Raw genomic sequence first — 22361 nt, 5'->3', positions numbered from 1 at the left:
TGAACACATTTTGAGCATTTTTAAATTTTAATCATATCTTTTACGACGAACGGTAGATGAGATAAAAGGCGAATTAGGACTGACAGGACACCCTGTATGATAAAATACAAATATACGTACAGGAGAGATAAAAAGTTGAGTCCTCATGTAGTTCCTCCAACTTTTAAACCCTTATCATAGAAATATATTGTACTTTCAATTTAAAAATAAGTTATTCAAATACCGATCTTAGATATGCCATTTATTTAACCGGGGCTATTATATTAAAATACAAATTTTATTTTCTCTACTCATTCTTTTACCTATAATTCAGAGCTTGAAACTTTTTGTCCCTTGTTTGATGAGTCTAACGGAAAAGTTTCCGTGGTTTTTAAATGAGATAGTTCCCAAGATTTCCCCATTTTTGAAAGAGAATATTCTTAAGGGACATCCCCAGAAGTGAGATAACTACCGTATGTACCCTTTTATAAGCCGACCCCTCCCTTCAGGGCCACCAAAACCGCAGTAAATTCAAAACGACCCCCAAAAATCAGCGTATTTGGGAGGGGGAGAAACTATATTTTCATGCAAAAGTTACAATGAAAATGTGATTCATACTTTCTGATCCACACTCTTCTTCTGATTAATGTTCTTCCAAGATTTACATCGAAAAGTTAAGTCATTATATGTGTGGTGGGGGCATCTTAGTTTTCATTTTCAATCAGAGCCGTCGTCACTTTCGAAGAGGATGTCGTCTTCAGTTCCGTACATCGCGTTACTCATACTACACTTTTGAACCACTTCACGTACAAGGTTTTCTCATAAAAAAATTGGATTATCTCTATTAGACGAATTGACGATAAATCCGGTAACCTCGCCCTAACCTAACCGCACGTTAGAGAAAGAAAAAAGGGGGAAAGAAAGAAAATATGTGAAAGGATGAATTTTAGAAGATAAGGTAGATGAGAGAATATATATATATTAGTTCTTTTAACCCTCACCCTACGTGTTCTCTTTTGATCTTACAGGTATAGAAAGAAACATTATATATGTGGGAAAAAATCAGAGGGGAAAGAAAAAGCAAGGGTTACTATAAAGCTTCGTGATGACGAAGAGAGAGGAAAGAAAACACAGAGAACTTGTTTGAATTTATTTCACTACTTTACCGCACTCCAACTCCGGTCATATATCGCCATACGGCAATTTCTAACCAGTGGAGCTGGGTCGGAAATGAAAACTCCATCCATCGGCGGTCGCCCCAGGTTCCGTAGGTAAAGAACTTGCTTCTTACGTTCAATGAGCGAACCAGTGGACGTTGATGGTAACTTTCCTAATAGAAGACGAGCATCTTACCACTGCGCCACTCGGGCCAAATTTACTTCACTGGTTCTTGGACGTAATATTACGCCCGTGATCGTGAAGAAAAATAATTTGACGATGATTTCTCTCGGTGGAAAGGCAATTCTACGCCTCGTAAACCTACTGCTACACCATGCCAATGTCGGGTCTCGTTGCAGCACCGCTTTTTGTTCTTTCTTTCTATTTAGGACTTATATTCATTCGGCCCATACATTTCTTGAAAAATCATCAAAAAGCTTGTTGATGCAGACATCTAAAAGCTATAAAATCGACGTTTGTCCACTGGGTATCAAAGCCAACGACGTTTTTGATCTTTTTGCTTTGGCTTTAACATTATCGGTTCTATCATGGAACATAGCTACAAAAATCACCGTACTGATTATTAACGCCAACTAATGTAGTTCAATAATTTCAAGGATCTTCAGCCATGTAGCTATTTTATTTTGTGAAGTGGGGGTCGATATTATCTCCTGAAAAACTGACCCGTGCATAAGCCGAGCCCCAACAAATTCAGAACCAAATTTTCAAACAAAAAAACTCATCTTACACACGAGTATATACGGTATGTATACTATAACGGGTAACCATAATTGCTAGTACGGCCTTTATCTCATCAACCATCTGTCGTAGAGATATGATACCAGTTTACAAAATGCTCAACGGGCGTTCAAAAATTAACCTGTATCAGTTTTGCGAGTGAAAGTACAGTGTGTAACGAAATAGAAAATCGAAATTTTTATACGGTTCCCTTGTGCTCTAACTCCAAATCGGAAAGTTTTTCCGTCTCTCCTGATGCCAACAAAAAAAAGTCCATGTTTTTAAGTGCAATATTCACAGAGTATTTGAATTCGAAAAACGGTGGAAATTTGGGAAAGAACTTCTTTAAATGCGGAAGAGAAAGCGAGAAAGAAAACCGTTTTACCCGCATTTCTTTCCCAAATTTCCTCGTTTTTCGATTTCAAATATCTCTGAATATTGCACTTAGAAATATGGATTCTTTTTTGTTGGCATCAGGAGAGACAGGGCAACAACTTTCTAATTGGAATTTGGCACACAGGGGGACCGTTTAAAAATTTAGATTTTTATTGTGAAACACTGTATTTTCACTCTGAAAACTGGTACAGGGTTTTTTTTTTGAACGCCTGTTGAACATTTTTCAAATCGAAATCATACCTCTACGACGAACGCCTGATGAGATAAAGACCGTGCTAGCACTTACTGGACACCCTGTATAGTGTTCGATACTATATTTTACTATACATATATGCCACGATAAAAGCCCAAAGACCGGTATAACCTAGGTTTTACCGAGACGAGTTGGTAATAGCTTGAAATGCGCTTGTAGCCGTTTTCATTTTGGAACTTTACAAAGTGAAAGCTCGTTTTCAATGAATACCGACCATTTTGGTGATTTTGATTCCATCAATATCTTAATATTTATCACTTCTTCCGGTGGTTTTGCATAATACCCTTGCGTCGTTGATAAATTTTATAAATGCCTAAACAATTAACTATCATACTAAATTCATCACATTTGCCGGTTGTTATGCATAATCAGAATTTCATATTGATAAATATGATAAAACCGGTTTTAATGCCGTGATAAGATTTATTATTTAGATGAGTTAGCCAAAGTCTGCACCGGCTATAATGAACTCTGATGTAACGAATTTTTCAGAACAATCCCGAAATTTCTCCTATAATTTACTCCTGAATTCTGAAACCGGACCTCGATATAACAAACTTATATTTAACAAATTTGTACGATAGTACCCCAATATAATGAACTATCATTTCTTCACGATCGAACCCCGGCGTAATGAAATCCTATTTAACAAATTACCTGTTTTTTCAAACATTCTAGATACATTTGGGATTTTTTACATATTTATCAAATTCACCAATTACGCTATTGCACTATGCATGATCACCAGTAAAAGCGTTAAATTTAAAGTATTTATCAAATTGTCCAGATAGCTTTGGTGTTTTGCATAATCTCCGGTAAAAGTGATAATTTTTTATCATTTGTGAGATTTTCCTATAACGTAGGTAAAATTGATGGAACAATCGATAAATATATAATCGATGAAATAATTGATAACACGATGATATAATAATATAACACTGAAAAAATTGACATATAATCGCCGACAAAAATAATAAGTTCATCAAACTTACCCAGACGATTGGCGATTGGTCAAACTTACCTTGACATATACGGGGTATCCTGTAAGTCCTATTTTTCTATCTTTTCCGGCCTTTATCTCAACAACCGTTCGTCGTAGAGGTATGGTTATAATTAAAAAAAAATACTCAAAATGTGTTCAAAAATCACCCTGTACCAGTTTTGAGATTGAAAATGCAGTGTGTTACCGAATAAAAAATTTAAATTTTTATGCGGTCCCCCTATCGTCTAATTTTTGATTATAAACTCGTTGTTGTGTCTTTTCTGAGACCCTCCCTCCCCCCCCCCCAAAAAACCCCATGTTTTAACTGCAATATTTGCTGAGAAATTCGAAAACGAAAAACACGCTGAAAATAAGGAAAAGAACAACATGATAAGCTTGTCCGTTAGTTTCTGCCGTTCCTTCTCATTTTTTCTCTGATTTTGGAATTCAAATATCTCAACGTTAGAACGTGGAATTGTTTTGATGGACTCAGAAGAGACAGGGCCACGACTTTCTAATCGGAAGACAGAGGGACTCTATAAAAATTTTAGATTTTTAATTTTGCGACACACCGTATTTTCATTTTTAAACCAGGGTGATTTCCCGCCACATTTTGAACATGTTTTTAATTTGTAACCATACCTGTACGGCGAACGGGTGATGAAATAATGGCTTAATTATATGACTTACACAACACCCTGTTTTAGGACATTATTATTTCGACGTACATTATAAAACAGGACATACCTTACTTTGCACCCTGATTCATCTAAATGTCACGCCTGAAGAAATGATTATTAATGAATATTTTTCACAATTAAATCTCATGTAACTTTTTATTTCATTTTCAGATGTTCTATTGACCCTTACATATTCGGTAACTTTGAAACGCCTGATGGCGGGAAGACACTTTACTCAAAATTCAGAGCATTCAAGTTTCCAGATTCTAACTACGTTTTGTTCGTCGGCACTGTGAACGTATGCTTGAAACAGTGTAGAGGGGTCAGTCATTTATTTATTCTTTTTTTAGTGTCTATGGCTTCCAGATATCTATATATAAATTTATAAATATCTCACCACCACCGGAACCAATAGTTTTATGCATGGATATACAATGAAACCTCGGTAAGTCGTCATTTTTCTACGGTCCCGAACAGCTTTCATAGATAACAATGTTCATTTACCCTCGTTTACTCGTAGCTAATTTCGGTTAACTCGCCACTATGGAAAAGTTTGAGTGAGAGGGATAGGTGATTTCTGTGGCTCCCTTTAAAGAAAGAGCTTGATAATAGCATTGTTATATGTTAAAATTTTCAAAAGCGACCGTAAAAGCTTTGGGTATCAAAACGAAATTGTTCAAGTGACTCTGAGGAAGTTCATTTATCAACTAAAACAACAAGAATTCTTAAAGCGTTATCGACTGTTCAATCTGGACCTAATTTCTGCATGAGCAAAAGTGGGGTATTTGCCATTGCCCCTTCCCCCCCATTCGGGGTTTCATATTTGAGCAAAATATATTTGTTTCCAAAACAAGAAGGATTTATAATCTCAGCTTTACCTGGCCCATTGCCCCTTCAAACAAAATCAAGTCCTGTATACAAGATTACCTTATGCTTGTACTATGAACTACTGCCGAAGAATTTAAAGCACTAAAACTAATTTTTTGTGCCATTAATGTGGTGGAGAAAAAATTAATTATTTTGACAGATTTCTGATCAGTCTAAATTAAAACAAAATTGGTATAAATCGTGAGTGAATCTATGTATTCAACAATAATATATTAATGCTCTGTAAAACAAAATGAAAAGGTAATACCTCCGTTTTTTTAATCTTTGGTAATATATAAATTTCTTATTATTGCAATTCTAACTTATTTCTAGCATTATTGCAATTCTAGCATTAATACATTTTATTTTACATAAAAACGATTTTAGAGTATTTCACTTGAAATTGACGATACTTCGCTTAAGCGTCACAATTTTTCGAAAACTCGAGTGAGACGACTTATCGAGGTTTTATTGTACTTCATATCCATAATGAAAGTAACCGTGTTACTTTGCGAATCTCGAAGAATAATTTGCGTTTGCTCAGTTTTTGAGATTGATTTTATCTAATGAACCGATTCGTGTTTTATAATTGTTAACCATTCACAACATGGGGGTAATTATAAGTATATTTTAATTATCGTATTCGAACATAACTGATATGTGAAAGGCTGCGAAGAAACGGAATTATTTCTGAATACTTGTCTCGAAAAAATTAACAAGACAGTAGTACTTGCTACACCCAACTAGGAAACGTCGTTGCTTTTACAATTAAAATAGCTGTGTGTGCGTGTGTGTGTGTGTGTGGTAACGTTTATCTATCGATACTAAGTTGACAGCGAGTTGGAAAGAAGCCAAATGAGAGACAGCCATAAATACAAATGATCTAGGTAAAGGAAAGAATCGAAATTTTTGTTGAGCAAACACAAATAGTATTACTAAGTAGTGATATATTAGGTAGCTATGAAAATAGTTCCTTCAAATTACTCCCTTTACTACCATCCTGTGGTTTTTTTCATTACTTTTTTATAGACAAATAAAACTGCAGTATTTGTTTCTAATTATATTTTAATCTGCATTCGAATTACCATGGTTGTAACTAGGGAATACAGTTAATTTAAATTGATTTACACATTTAAAAGCTCGATAAAATCGTATTCGTAAAATTTTTGTTTTGGCCAAATTATTTAATGTATTCGTGGATACGTATGTATTTGAATCATTCATTCGTAGTCATATACGCGTATGGTCTGTATGTCCAGGTAAGACTCGTGTAGCTATGATGCAATTGTTTTTGAAAATACAGTAGTTTAAAAAAGTAGCTCGCTGTGTGGCGTAAACATACAACAATATGAGTGTCCAATAATCTTGGTTCAAGGTGGCGTTGTGGTGTTTATAGGTATACGGTAAGTAATTTGAATAACGTGATTCAATTTAACGTGAAATTGATAATGTAAGTTATAAATGAAACTTTGAATCCAGAGAATTCAATGACGTTTTGATTATCGAACGTATAAGGTTTTGATTATGTGCCGTTTGATTGTAAGGTCTACTTAATTTATGCCATTTAGATACTCGAAGGAGGTGGTAAAGTTATATCTATACTGAGCATATATATACAGGGTGAACGTGACATGTTCTGTCAAACGAAAGGAAATGATAGACGAGTCCAAGTGGAACTTAAAACACCCTACCAGCACCCTATCCTAATTCGAATCGATTATGGAAAAAAAAAATGCTCCAAGTCTCAATAAACCCTACATTTGGGATATTTCTAAAAGACCTACACTCAAACTATGCATATATTTAGAAAGAGCAAACAAAGCCTATAAGGTGATATCAATTTCATCGAAATATTTGGTATAATGGCGCAAACACCCTTCTAGCTGCATCGGTCAAATTTACCAAAAACTTGTCCATTGCACCAGCTTCCGAAATAACCTACAAATAAACCATATTAGTGACCTAGTTCAGAAGAAATTTAGTCTTTTGTTTGAAATACATCACTAAAATCTGCTTCGTCGAAGTAATTTTAGTAGGTTTTTTTAGGCGGCTATTCTATTTTCCACTTCACCAACCTCTCAGCACTTGTAGCTCGCCATTAAATACAGATGTACTGTGGTCCACTTGGACACAACTATCACTCCCCTTCCGTTTGACCGAACATGCCATGTTTACTCTGTATATACACAGAGTGTTTAAAAAACATCGCTAAAATGAAAGAGCAATTTGGGCATACAATATTCAAATGATACAATATTCAAAACCACATAAGAACATAGATGAGCAAACGCCATCAAGAAGCAGCAGCCGTCATTGAAAACAATACATAATACAAGGACGACGAAGAATCCTTTGACAGTAATTTATTTAGGAACAATACTTCTACAGTAGATGCTCAAAGTTTTGCTAGACGCACTGATACACGCATTACATCGAAGCTGCATGGATTGCTGCACCTTTTCAAAAATACAAGGTGTATGACGCAACCAGGTATATTTATAAGTGTGTGACGCAACAACTCCCTGTAGCGGCTCCGGATGGACATTGAACACCTATTTCTCTCTATGTGATTTTGGATTGTTGTATTGTAACCGAATTGCCCTTTCATTTTGGCGATGTTTTTCTGAAAAACCCTGTATAGATGATAATTTTTATTTGAACGAGACTTCAAACATGTATGTCTTCAAACGTACCTGCCTTTACGATGCCCCAGTCTATTTACAACTGCGTTAACAATGAGGAATATATTTCAGAACGAATTATCGTCCGATTTTACGTATTCTAAATCGGGACAAAATTTGTGATAATCTGAATATCCCATACAAGAATTGAATATCGTTTATGCTTTCTTATTTCTTATCCCTTTCAGACAATGCATGCACAAAAGTGCCGGTTGCTTTTTCTCACTAGATTTTTTTTTTTAACCTCAGGGAGCTAAGCCTTGACTTTTAAAAGATTATATAGCTATTGAGTTAGAAATATGGTGTGAACTATGGGGGCTTTCATCAGAGGACAACAACAAAAGTCGAATTTTTAAGGTATTTTTGAGATTGCTTTTAGGAGAAAGTGCTTCCGGGAAAAGTGCGATTTATTGCATAAAATTTAGGAATGAAATTCTGGAAAAAATTTTATTTGTGTGAAGATGAATGTACACCAGCATCTTAGTTGAAAAAAATTGAATGAAGTGAATTATTTCTCCATAAAAATTAAAAATTTGAAAGAAAAAAAAATTGAAAAATTTGCTGACATTTATGTTTTTAATGTAGTTTTTGTGTGTCAAGAATGCAAAAATATCTTGAAGATTCAAAAAAAAAAATGCTCGGGTCTGAAAGGGCTATAGTATGTATGAAATATTCGATTATTATGTCCTCCTATAGACATATCCTTCTTGTCTTCAAAACATTTAGGTACCATGTGGAAATGGCCAACTAGGATACGGTCGAAAGAAGAGGGAAATCCCAGCAGAAATGCCATTTGATCCAAACAAGCTCTACGAGGTTGAAATGACAACTGTTATAAAAGTACAGTTTGGACCAGATCACTTCAAGCCAAAGAAAGGTTCGTTCGATTTTCAAATAATATAAATTTTTGACAACTGCAAATGCCATATAAAACACACAATAAAAAATGTATTCATGATTTATGTAATTGCAGATTGAGATGGCCACTTCTTGTATAAAACATTTATAAAATTGCAAATTTTGCAGAGAGAGTATCTTTAATTGATTGAAAAGGGGAAATGTATGTGTGAGTATTTTTACTCAGAATGGCACAGATGAAGGATTCTGTGTGAAGAAAAGTGCAGGAAGATTGCTGAGAAGTATGTTCCCCCTCCCCAACATTTAATGCCATAATTCAATCTTAATTCCACTAGCGCAAAACAAAGTAGTTTTAAAATGGATTTCTTCCTGATAAAATAAAATTTCCTGAAATATTGTAATTTAATTCTACACTCAAATAGCTAATACGTGTTTGCCAAGATAGTTTTGAATCTAAAAAAAACACATTCATAAAATATTGAAATGCATATTCATTTGATATTGCAGTTATACAGCCAATTCTCTAAGTTCATTGACCGCTAGACGAACGATATGTTACTTAGAGGATGAAAACTGACAGAGCTTCTCCACATTTTGAATTATTCATACTCGTTTTAATAAATCACTAGGAGATTACGTATATACACGCAAGTTTTGGATGAAGAACCTGAACTTTAAAGTTAATATTTTGTTGAATTCAACGTCACTTCAGTATGAGAGATACTCATAGATGAAACGATACTTTGACTCATATAAATCATAACAAATAAGAGACAATGCATTGGAGCGAGGGGAAAAAAAAGAGACTCCGATCATGGAAACCGAGGTTGCAATATTTGCATAATTACTGGACTGTCCCTTTTTTTTCTCCTCTAAAAATTCTGCTCATCCATTAATACTGTTGGCAAATATCCAGAGGTCGAGAGAGCGATCTTGATGAATGATCATTTCTCTAATGAAAATTCAGCTACACGAGTGCGATTCAGAAGCGAGAGTAATTAATTCATTCTTGCTTTCTGGATGATCCACAAAAGTATTCATTCAGTTTGGCTACATTCACGGTACGTAATTATAAATAATGGATGATCGCTTTCGGTAGTTATATTCGGGGTCAGACAATTGCAAATGCTTTTCCAATTAGCCCTAGCGATAAAATGATTCCCTTTAATATGTTATAAATTAGTGTCGTCGTATCCAAATCAAACTAATGCTTTCAATATATGGCTACGAAATTTCTAAAAAAAGTCTACCATACATATATATGTATATATATATATTGTAGATATATATAAATATTTAGATATATATATTAGATATATATATATATGTATAGATTTTTGAAATATATGACATATCCATATTTGTTATGGACCTCTTTTTCTCAGCCACCTCGTTGGGCATGTTGCCTGTTGTGGCGTTGTATTTATATTGTATTGTATTTTTGTATATAATCTGCGTATGTATTTTGCGCAGATTTTATATTTATAGCCAGGGCCGCCCTTACCAGACGTGGGGCCCGGTGCAAAAATATTAGTGGGGATTAGGTGCGTCTGAAGAATTTGTTTTCGTACCGAAAAAGGAACCCCCTTTGCCACGATTTTATGTTTTTTTGGGGGGAGAGGGGAATCGGCATCCATTATTTCGGAATATGCAAGAATGCTGAGAAATATTCATACAAAACTTTATTTTGAACACACAAATGTAAGTAAACACAAAACTTGGTGAAAATTTCAGCCAGCATTGAAGGTAATTTAAAAATAATAAGGAAAAAAAATTACCGAAACTAATGAAAATTTCAGAATTGATGAATTAAAAACAAAGAAATAATTCCAGCACCAATGTAAATTCAGAATTGATGAAATAAAAATATAGAATTGATGAAAGAAATAATTACAGAATTGATGAAAATTCAGAATTGATCGTGTTAAAAAAATTGCAGAATTAATGAAAATTCAAAGTTAAACGGTATTAAAAATTTTCAGAATTGATGAAAATTCAGAATTAATGCAAGAAATAATTAAAGAATTGCTGAAAGCCTCCAATAATTTACCATGAGTGCGGGGCCTCTCAAAGCGTGGGGGCCGGTGTGACCGCACCTATCGCACACTCCTAAGGACAGCTCTGCTTATAGAATATAATTTATATAATGTACCACTGCTTTTCAACATGGCATCGATAATTTTTTTTTTTATTTTACGCTGCAAAATGTGAACAGTATTATCACAGATTTACGCTTTTATTTCACAGATGTAATATTCAAGCAATTTTTCAGGTTAATACAGGGTATGCGAACTAAGATATCCACAAGTAGTAACCTATACTGAGAGAGTTTCACATGTTTAGTCATAAAATCACTACAGTATATAGGCGTTAGGGGATTGCTCCAGGGTTTTTTTCCTCAAAGTTTACTAACAAGGTCACGCATGTGCACTGTTGACAGCTACTTTTAGACGCTTTTCACAGCATTAACGCGCTAGCCGTTAATCAGCATGTGGATGCCGCAACTTGAATTTCAGTGCATGTTTTGACTGAATTTAAATCTGCGATGTTAAACGCCGTGTATGAGCTGATACAATGGGGAGCCTTCCACATCTCTATGACAGCATATCTCTGGAGCAGTTGATTTGATAGTGCCTGAAAAGTTGCTGAACACTTGGAAAGAAATCGCGTGAAGTTCAGACATCTGCAGAGCTATTAATGGGGTGCTCATATTTAACTTTATAAAGCCTGTAAATAAAGCTGAGTTCTCTCTTTAATGCAACTAAAATTTATAACTTATCATATGGGTGTGGTTCTCTCACTATAATCCATTACATTTGGATACCTTTTGCCCCAGACACCCTGTATAATTATATGCTAATAGAAATAACCTGTGATGTCCGGGTTGTAGCATTAAACTCCAAAGACCCAAGCATGTTGATTTGATATACTATATAACCAAAGTTCACATTCAAAAAAATCAATGTTGAGTAAATGAACTACAGTATTATAACAGGACAAGTTTTTTTGTTGTTTTTTTGCGATTTCGGGCTTTTGTCGACCTTTGGCAAAGTTCTAAAGGAGATGATCGTTCATATAGGGTTCTTTTTTGGTATACAGTGAAACCTCGATATAACGATACTTCACTCAACGAGAAAAAATATTGTTGTAGAGGGGTTACTGCGTTATATCGAGAGGAAGCATTATCATCAATCACTTCCAAATTTATGTTGTTGGCATCTTTTCTGAATTTTCTTTGTGAGTACCATAAAATGCATTGATAAAATTTTCGCAAAGAAAAAATTCTAATCTATAGTTGATTGAGAAATTGAATTTTCTGGATGTTATGAAACTGATATTTGAAAGAAAAGTGATTTGTCCCCTTGCATACCGGGCAAGTGCGCTAACCAATAAACCAGACACACACTTTTCAATTCCTTATAACACGCATTAGTAGCGTGAAGCGCTGAGTGTAGACATGACAGTCTCCCTTAACTACAGCAATTTTCGTCCCAGTTGGCGTTTTGTAAGAGATGGTGTCTTTTCGGCCTGAAATATTCTGAGAAATTGAATTCCAGAAAATTCAATTTCTCAGTATATTTCAGGCCGAAAAAATACTATATATAAGTTGATTACTGAAATTCAGTTAGTTGTTTCAATTAAATAGTTTATCGCACATCACTTTTGTGTGCTACACAGAAAATAGCTTGATAGCAACTTCATAAACACTTCCGTAGGGAAGACGGTTCGGAATACCGATGTTATTAAACACCCTCAAAAGAACTAGTGGAAAATTTAGAAATATATTGAAGGTGATTTTGAGTGAAATAAAAAAAATATGATTACAGTAGAATTGCAAAATCGCCTCAAAAAATATCGTTATAGAACGATTTATCGTTATAAAGGATATCGTTGTACAGATAGGAGTTTAACATTAACTTTGACCAAGGCGTCTTCTTCAACCCGTCACTCGTAAGCATCACGGTTCTCCCTGAATGAAGCACCCAGAGTGCTCGATTACCATATCCGATTTCTTGCTCGCGAGCACTTGATCAACTTTCCTAATGAACACCCTCTACAAATTGCATTCAAGGATTTAAATCATTCTGATTTCATGCATTCGAATGTCAAACTTTTCGTAAGGGTGCTCTTCTTCTGAGATTGGGTTGGGGCAGTGCTCGCCACAAGAAAAAGGTAGAAGACCTCTGCCTTAAACTATAGGCATTTCTAAACAAGATATGAAAAATATCATTGTAAAAGGATATGTTGTTATATCGAGTTTTGTTGTATCGAGGTTTCACAGTATATGCGAAACGTGGAGAATGTGAAACATTGTGTATTTTTAACACAAAACAGACGGAGGAAATCAATTTTATACAGGGTGCATAGGAAAGTCTCGTTGTTGCAAATTACTCACGAGCCGCTGAATCTAGAGGCATACTTCCAATTGGGAAGCGGATCCAGAAATAACGTGTAGGTTTCATATACGTTATAAACATATTTGGTTATTCAAATAAAAAAATGAACCGTTTCTTTGGTCACCCAGTCCTAAAAATTCCAATTAGAAAGAATTTTTGCCCCGTCTCTCCTGAGGCTAACAAAAAAATCCACGTTTCTAAGTGCAATATTTGCTGAAATATTTGAATTTTACAATTCTCAAAGTTCCTCCGAATTGTGAAATTCGGAGGAAAGTTTGAAAAGAACAGGATAAAAAAAACTTATGGACAACTCATTTTTTTTACGCTGTTTGGTTTCAACTTTTCTCGGTTCTTGAATTCAAATATCTTAGGGAATACTGCACTTATAAACGTGAATGTTTTTGTTGGCCTCAGGTTAGACACAGCAACAACTTTCTATTTATGGATTTTAGAGCACTGGGTGTTAGCATAAAAATTTTTATTTAAATAATTGTACAAAACCCCTTGCAATATGAATGTCGTATCTCATGTTTGCATGGTATTTGGATCCTTTTTCCTAACTGTAAGTATGCATCCAAGATCAACGGTTTGCCACTAATTTGCGGTAAAGGGCAAATTTTTCTTTGCACGTTGTATAATACAGTGGAATCTGATCTCAATCATTTGAGTCTTGAAAGTTGGAGATTCTGGATAATCCGAGGTGCTGGAATTTTTCAAATTTCCTTCTTTAAGCACTTCATGTATTTCTTTTGTTTGATTCTTTCAACGAATGCGAGTAATTTCAGTTTTAAAGGGCCTTCACTGGACCCCACCTCAAGCCAGAATTTTTCATAAGCCCTCCTACATTAAATTAATAATATAAAAAAAATTACATTCATATCGGGCTCTCAAGTATATAAGAGACCTTGTCGGCCTCCCTTATGGAGTAGTCATCGGTCTTGGCAGATCTGATCTTAATGAAGTAAGCCAGGGGGTTTTCTAAGCAGGTGTCGTGGCTTTTAGGGGTCTCGCCAACCTGTGGCAGGGGTGCCGTTAGGATTTGGTGTAGTCCAGAGGGGTCATCAACCGTTGGCACACCGCGGACCAGATCTGACGTTTTAGCCAGGCCTGCGGGTCACTAAGCTATACTACACGTACAGTCCGTCTCAAAAGTTTAGACACTATAGATTTTTAATAGCGCCAAGGATATCGTTTCAAATTTTGGTTTTATTAATGTTTGGTTTCAATAATGTTTTATTATTTTTTTTTTATCAGAATGCAAAAACCTACTCTAAACTTTGGTCATTGTCGAGGAAAATAAGTTAGAAAAACTTCCGATTATATGCAAATTACGAAGATAGCATCTATATGGTGTATCAAAGATGTGATAGTATAAAAGAGGAAGCTATCGGATGGTTTCTATTTAAAAAAAAATTCCGAAGTCATCGCATATTTTGTATCATGAAATCCTTCGAGTACTTCATTTGAAAGCAAAAGAAAGGCTGTAAAGGGCATTACTATTGCTTTGAGCGGGTTCGAAATGAAGTGTCTGACGTGTATTGACCGAATGTTTGTCCCAAAAGCCATAACCTGGTTGTGGTAGGCAATGCCGTACAAGTTTACGCAAAAAAAAAATCGTTGGCTTCAACGCAAAAAATTACCTTGCATGAAATCATGAAAGATCTTGGAGGGAAAATTTCAACAGATATACATAGTTCATAGATACATTAGAGAAGCTTGTATTTGATTCATAAAATAGGTTGGGAAATCGCCTGTGAGAAGGAAGCACCAAACAGAGGTGGAGAAAGACTGGAATGGGCATAAAATCATTTGTTTCATGGAGACATATGGCTTATTTATCATATTCCGTGGTTATCACATTGGTAGGTATCATATTTATTGGTGCAAAGAAAATAGAACGCACATGTACCAGACGGACGTTTTACGCAGACAGTAAGGTGCAGCTTCGATAATGGTATGGGTACCATTTGCTTGTAATGGCCGAGTTCCTTTAGTTTTGAAATTTAGTCGTCAAAACTCTGATGCTTAAAATAGATCCCCGAAGACAATTTGCTACTGATTAGAGAAGATTTAGGAGGACTAAACGTTACATTTCAACATTATAGCGTGTTTATTCAAAGATCTTCTGCCACAATAAAGTTCTTTAATCGTGAAAATGTATCGGTTTTAGACTGGACATCGATGAGTACTGACTTGAATCCTATTAGGAATTTATGGGGGACATACTTACGATAAATGTGTTTGCAAATGAAATACAGTATTCGACTGTTGATGACTTGAAGAGCTCTATCGAGGAAGCATGGTAGTGTTGATGTTGAAACCCAACAGAATTAAATTCGATCCATGGAGGATAGTGTGTTTGAGGTTGTTGGAAAAAAATGAAGTCCATTATCTATTAAAAGCCTGTAATTTTTGTAAGTTTGAATTTTCTCCAAACTTTTGAGGCAGCCGTTTTTTGTATTTTCGATACTATAACTATTCTAAATGTTCTTTGTAGGAATTTTTTTCCTATAAATGTAGAAATGTTTCAGGTATTATACATTAAAAGGTGCTAATTTTGCTCGCCGTAGTTTTCTTGCTATTTGAAGAAAAGTGCATTATCTAAACTTTTCAGACTGTTATCAAAGAGCTCGGCAGGCCACAAGTATCCCGCTTGACATGCTTTGAAGATCCCTGGTGTAGTAATTTATGACTGCTCAGTGTTTTGAAGGGATTCTTTTCAAGACTCTACTGGGAAAACGCTGACAAACGATAATAATGCAAAGAGAGCCAGTAATGATAATTCAAAGGGAGGGTAGGAATATTTTGAGAACCCTCTCTCTTTCTGAACTAAGCCAATAAATTAAGAACGAAATAGGTGAGATTAAAAAGTAAGTACGAATACGCAAATCTAAGGCCTCCCACTTCCAAAAAGCCGATTTCTATTGTGTTTTTTGATAATCCGAGGTGGCCTCGGTACCGTTTACCTCAGATTATCGAGGCTAAACCGTTTGTATTTTGGATCTCTTGATATTTGTGAATTGCGTCGATACGCAAAATTTTTCAAGATGCTGTATAATGTTTTAGAAAACTAATATCATACAAAATGTTCATCTTTCTAATAGAAACTAGTAAGTAATTAATGTCTATCTTGCTTTATTGAAGGTGCCATAGAAGGCAACTACGAAGGACAGAGGACGAACCAATTAGCGGCCTATACTCAAGAAAGCGGGGCAAGAGGTGACCACGTTTCTACATACGGCACGATATCCATCTTTTTATGCGCCGTCTTACTGATGTTGATACACTGACCTAGCATTGGATTACCGGACACATACTACACTGGTTTCAGAGACTGAAGTTGGGCGTATTTTTTGTGAGAACAAGCTGATACTGAACTTATCGCTTGCATAACTCCTGACAGCCCATCGCTCATGGAAACTAACATGGAGCTACTAAGCGAGTGAATTAATCATCGCGAAATAAATAAAAAAAAATTACGGGGGGGGGGGGGAATGTGTCAAAAGCTTCTTGGAAGCGCTGCTTACAAACTAATATTTCCGTTCGCGTAACAAAATGAGCCCATTGGCTAAAAAAAAGGACTGTGCACTAAACTAAAAACAAAACCAGCAGATCGCCTATTTTCTATGTGGTTCAGCTACGTATACACTATATTTGCACAAGAAAAAGCGAGTGATATGCTGCTTGTGTGATCGGTGTTTTTGTCATCACAGACTATATTTGTGCATTGTTTTTATTTTTTTATTAGTATAACTCCATCATTTTATTTTATGAATAAAAGTTAGAGATTTTCGTCTCTTAATCCATCCAGTATAATCATCAACATGAAAAAAAGACAGACCAATTTCGATCTCTTAATTAATCGAGTTCTCTGTTCAACGGTCATATACAAAATTCTGTTCCGTATGATTGATTGATTTCACTTAAAAGCAATTTGAGTGCTGTTTTAAGATTTAAAACGACAGACTGTTATAGCAAGTTCCTGTGTACGTTAGAAAATGAACGTTTCTAGTGTCCAATATTTTATTGTGGTTTAATGTTCTGAACTTTCTGTATTGTATGAATTCAGTGTTTTTATCTTCCGTGATGAAATTGTATGTGAAAACGTGAAATCCAACATTAAATATCAAGATAAGAAATAAATTCGAGTTGAGAAAAGGATATAGAAGGGAAAAAAATGCGATTTCAAAATATTAATATATTTTGTTTTTTAATGCATGTAGAGAAGTTTTTAACTCTTAAAAATATTTTTTAATATCTTCTGTGATCAATACCAATGAGAAAGGCTATGTGTTAGCTTCATTGCGATACGACCACTAAAAGAAATTCTTTTCTTATACTGAATAAAACATTTTTAATGTTCTATTTTATTTCCAATTTTAATCTCTTTTCCCCGCCTTATTTGAATGAAACGACATATTTCATTTCACTTTTCATTTGCATTGAAATAGGGTCACTGATAATTGAAAGAAATTGAATACGCAAGTTTTGTATGGATATAGATTTTTTTTGAAAGAAAAATAAAAAAAAAGGAATAGGATAGAAATTCGGGAAAGACTTAATTGCAAAGCAGATTGGCTCCAAAAGAACGGCAATGGGAAAAGGTCAGGAGTGTTTCGCTATTATGTTGGATTATGTTCTGAACCAATTTCAATAACGATATATTTATTTTCTTTATTTTTGGACTCTAGAATTCCATTTATTCTCTTGGGATTATCACAGAGAAAAAAAACTAGATTTCCATTCAATTAGATTCGTAATTGAGTTGTGTGTATGCATATATATCCGTGCAGTTATAAATTAACTCAATTTTCATGTTTATGTTTCACTATTTCGTGATTTTAAGACTATTTTAAATTATTGTCGATTAACTATATGCGCGAAATTTTCGATATTATTACTGGATTTTTAAATATGTGAATAATGATTCATAAATAAACATTACTTAAATAATAAGTTCATTAAACTTCTATTTCCGATTACTATGTTTTTTTCATTCGTGATTTTCAGGTAGCAATACATTTCCATATACATTCATAACATTATCGAATACTTATTTTGAATACGAAGTTTGTAGTGACAATATTTTGTTATATTGTGTTTTCGTTTTTTTTATTATTTTTTCTTATGGCAGCTATGTTTAATGATTATTAAACTCGTATAAAACGGCGTTGCACATGCACTTCACACCCGTAGCTCAAACGCCAACCTAAATTTAAGTCACAGAAATTTTTTATCATATTCTTGGGAAAAATGTATGCATTTCAAAATTTTCCTTTGCTTTTCATTTTTAGATTGTGAATATTATTAGATACTTCATTCTATAATTTTTTGAATAAGTAACCAGGAGAGATCATTTACTTCACACAGAAATTTGTTTCTAATCGTACGTTGGTAGTAATGTGCATGTGCAACGAGGTTGTGTGTATGATATATTTATGTTTGTGTTTTTTTTCAGCAGCTATATTGTGTTAAGTAACTATTTAAGGTAGATAAAAAAAATGAGCGTCACAATATTATTATTTTTGTGTGATTTTTATGGAATGTTCCACTGGTTTGGAAAAAAAGAAATACTGAGAACGGATGGTTTTTTTTGTACTGAACTTCACAATATCCGTGTATCGGTGTTTGAAACTGTGTATAACGATAGCGCGAATCACTTTGTAAATATCACAATTTGAAGATATGGTCTAAAAAGTTTTGCATGGTTTTAAATTCTGATCATCACAAAAACATAGAGACTGCAATTTCTATATAATGGTTTTAGTTTAATGATAATTCTGACCGTTATATTGCTGTATACATTAGTATTTATTTGGAAATATTGAGAAAATTGGTTTTTTCAGTTTTTTTTATTGATATTTCGAGTATTAGTAAGAACATCAAAATATTTATTTTGATCGTAATTACCATAAACCAGGAAAAAACACAAAAAAACTGATCATTCATCATATTATACATGGAAATTAATTAAATTTTAAAACCTTGCAAATTGTTTTAGACCATTTTGAATTTTTTGAACAAAAGAACAGAATTGCAGCTTGAATTGCCTTCCAATTTGCCCTGCAGAGAGTGCCATAAAATGATTTATGGTTTTAAAATCTATTGCTACAAATGAAAGTAATTTTCAAAGTTTACTGAAAATAAAGTTTGCCTGTTAATCAATACGTTTCTGGCGTGCATTAATTTTGAAGAATATGTTTTCTCGCATTGTTGAAAAGAAATTACATACAACTTTCTGTACTTCATCTCTGATTTCCACAGCTATACAATATAATTATAAAAATCCATTTTTTTTAACACATCTTTCTCAGAAAAATGCAAAACTTCTGCCAATTGCTTTATATCTGTTATTTGACATTGAGTTAGGTCAAATATGGTAAACAAGAATATTCTAAAATTAATTGGTATATAATATTTTCAAAAAAATATCTTGAATTATTATTCAAAAATTACTTTCTCTACAATTTTGAATTCTAAAGTAAGAAAATTGAAGATATTATGTTGTTTTATGGAAGTCTTTGTATATATCTCATTCAGTTTCCTGATTAAATTGTGATGTAACTTGTGTAGGTCTTTTCTATTGGGAATGAAATGTATCCTCGAGGTTGTAACAAACAAAAAAAACCTCCAAACACAGTCATATGGAGTTGAACTGAAGACAAATTCATAAGTTTCCGAAAGAATTTTACCGACTCTAAAGTAACTTCGGGCGAAACTAAAGCGCTTATATTTAATTCATTTCTCTTTTCCGGCATGAAAATAGCGACGTCGTTGAAAATATTGGACTTCAACAAATGAACAGTGAAGTAAAATTTTTCTGTACCAAAAAAAAAGTATATATAAAAACAGTTTCGGGCGTCATTTCATTTTTTCAGTTTCAGCAATTTACGTGTACAACGTTTAGGCTTACGCAAAAAAACCCAATGCCATTATCGTGCTGAGAGAAATGAAAACAACAAAAAAGCGTATGCGTGGAAATTTTGATATTTCTCGTTCCACGAAAAATATAGCTTACGTTTTTTTTGTTTTCTTTTTCTATCCAGTTTACTCATAGATTCCTTTATTTTTTGATTACGCTGTGGTGAAAATGAGGCCACGAACATCAAATCGAATCACTTTCGTATGAGAAAATTATGTTACATCTATATACACATGACACGTTGTCTTAAGATTCGTACTCAGCTAACATAAGAAATGAAAAAAAATATATATATGTATGAAACGTTCATATATATATATATGAAACGTGTGTACATAGCTTCCAATATCCCATAAATAACCGAAATAGATTTTTTGGCGTTCATTGAGCCTTTTTGTTTGGTTTGTTTTGATAGAATTACTTTGAGCTCTTTTATCCATTGTTTATTAAATTATGATTACTTGGTGAGTACAGCGAACCACCTACCGGCTTCATCGATGCTTTATCGTGTCAACAAGCCTGTGGGATATTAATCAGCACACGATGAATTTTAGAAGAATATATAATCCCTGTTGTTTGGTATAAAGCTGTTTCAGGTCTTTTTTTTTTTGTACGTAGTAAATCATGGGTACATTAATCACGATGTCTTTAGTCTTAGTCTCGCAAGGAATTAATTCCGCAGAGAAATGTGGATGCGGTGCATGTGTGGTTTAGTAGTAGTAGTCTTTGTCTCGAAATGCATGAAATAATGAGAAAAGTTCTTGCTATTCCACACACATGTATGTCTATATCATATTTATATCATATTTCTATCTACTTTGGATAAAATTTTCAACATTTCATTATCATTGTGACACCATACCAACCCACAACCAAATAACAAGCACACCCAAGTTTGAATCTCATCAAAATTATACCTTGGTTCAGGCATTTAAAATCAGTTTTTGCTATCTATAACTGCAGGTCCTATGTAAATACCGTATTTTACTACTACCTATCTATAGAATGACCAACAAGTAAGCTCCAAAATACAGGAAACGCGATAGGCATCATAATAGAGGCACGTTCTAAACTTTTTTTTAAATGACTTCCTGGCTTAAAGACGAAAATATAAGTGCTTATCCATCTATAGAGCCTGGAAGTTTAGGTAAAATTCCACGAATACCTAATTTTATGACTTTAAAAAAAATACCATATTATTAATTAATACCATATTTTCTGACTTTAAAAAAACCCCGCAAATTTTGACTTATCCCTGCCATAAATGCCTACATTAACATTGTTTTAGTTTGTCCACGCATTTCAGAAGCCATATTCTCTAGAACTTGAATATTTTGAGTATGGAAAGCTTCAAGAAACTGCCATCTTTTAAAAATCTATAACTCTTAGTATAAATTATTATCCCAAACCCCGTTCCAGCCTCATTTAAACGCAAATACGTGAGATAGAAAACTTGGCGTTGCCCTGCATTACCTTTGGTTTGGCTGAACACAACTACGTATGACAGAAGCTGAGGAAAAGTTTTTCCTTATACCCCATATCTTGCTTATGCATTGATATGTCTTCATATTGATGCTCATGCATTATATATGTATAGCTGACCGATCACTGTCCAAGAGGTCATCAGTTGACGTCTTATTTCACTCGGAGCGTGTAGAAGTTGAGAGGACTCGGGCCCCTCGGATCCATTTTATTTTTTTTACACCACAAATGCACTGCGAACAGCCATGGAAAGTCATTTTATGTATTCAGTGTTCGATTGAATTGACCAGAGATGCTCTCAGGGTCGTGTGATAGGTGCACTCGAGAGAAGGAGCCCTACAATAGTTTTCTCTATGGGCTCCCCATCTGGTAATGCTGAATCAACTTAATCCTGAGGAACCACAAACACTCAATTTTTGACATAAATCAATTTAATTTTGAAAATAATGCAGTTATTATAAAGTATAATTTCGAAAAAAAAACCATTTAATATCTAGTTTTTTAGTTATTTTTATTGTCTTTTAATATGCCTTTTTAGCACCTATTTTGAACATTTGTTTAACATTGGTTTACTGACTCATAGCAGTTAACCTTTTGCAGTCCTATGTCGAAGTGGGACGCGCCATAGGACCACATTAGGAAACAACGGTACTTCACTATTACATCGGCCCGTTATGATAGTAAATAAGGCCTTGTGAATTCAGCTTCTTAGAAAGCGCTCGATTTCTGAGAGGCAGGCGACTGGTTTTTGCATCATGACAATCCTCAGTTTCACACATCCTTCACAGTGCGCCAATTGTTAACAAGAAACAGTATGACTCCTGTATAATTCACCTAATTAGCGCCGTGCGACTTTTCTTTATTTCTACGGATGGAGAGCGACTTCAAATGAAAGCGTTTTGCCAATATGGTTGAGGTGCAAACAAAAACTATGGAGGCGCTGTCCTTCATCACAACAAGTGAATTTC

The 22361-nt window shown here is 34.3% G+C and overlaps 1 protein-coding gene across 1 annotated transcript in view; it reads left to right on the top strand.

The window, feature by feature from the left end:
* The window catches only part of LOC149085188 (uncharacterized), a 219905-nt gene extending 200751 nt beyond the window's left edge, over positions 1–19154 (top strand). The window contains exons 7-9 of the mRNA XM_089233052.1: positions 4358–4508; positions 8461–8611; positions 16134–19154. Coding sequence (XP_089089178.1) covers positions 4358–4508; positions 8461–8611; positions 16134–16279 — 448 coding nt within the window. The 3' untranslated portion in view covers positions 16280–19154. The remainder of the gene's footprint in view (positions 1–4357; positions 4509–8460; positions 8612–16133) is intronic.
* The last annotated feature ends 3207 nt before the right edge of the window (positions 19155–22361 follow it).

This window comes from Pholcus phalangioides, unplaced genomic scaffold, assembly GCF_987345545.1.
Source record: "Pholcus phalangioides strain wild (caught in Gottingen) unplaced genomic scaffold, Ppha-v1.0 ptg000007l_1, whole genome shotgun sequence".
Lineage (NCBI taxonomy): Eukaryota > Metazoa > Arthropoda > Arachnida > Araneae > Pholcidae > Pholcus > Pholcus phalangioides.
The sequence above is the reverse complement of the archived record's forward strand: the minus strand, read 5'-3'. Positions and strand labels throughout refer to the sequence as shown.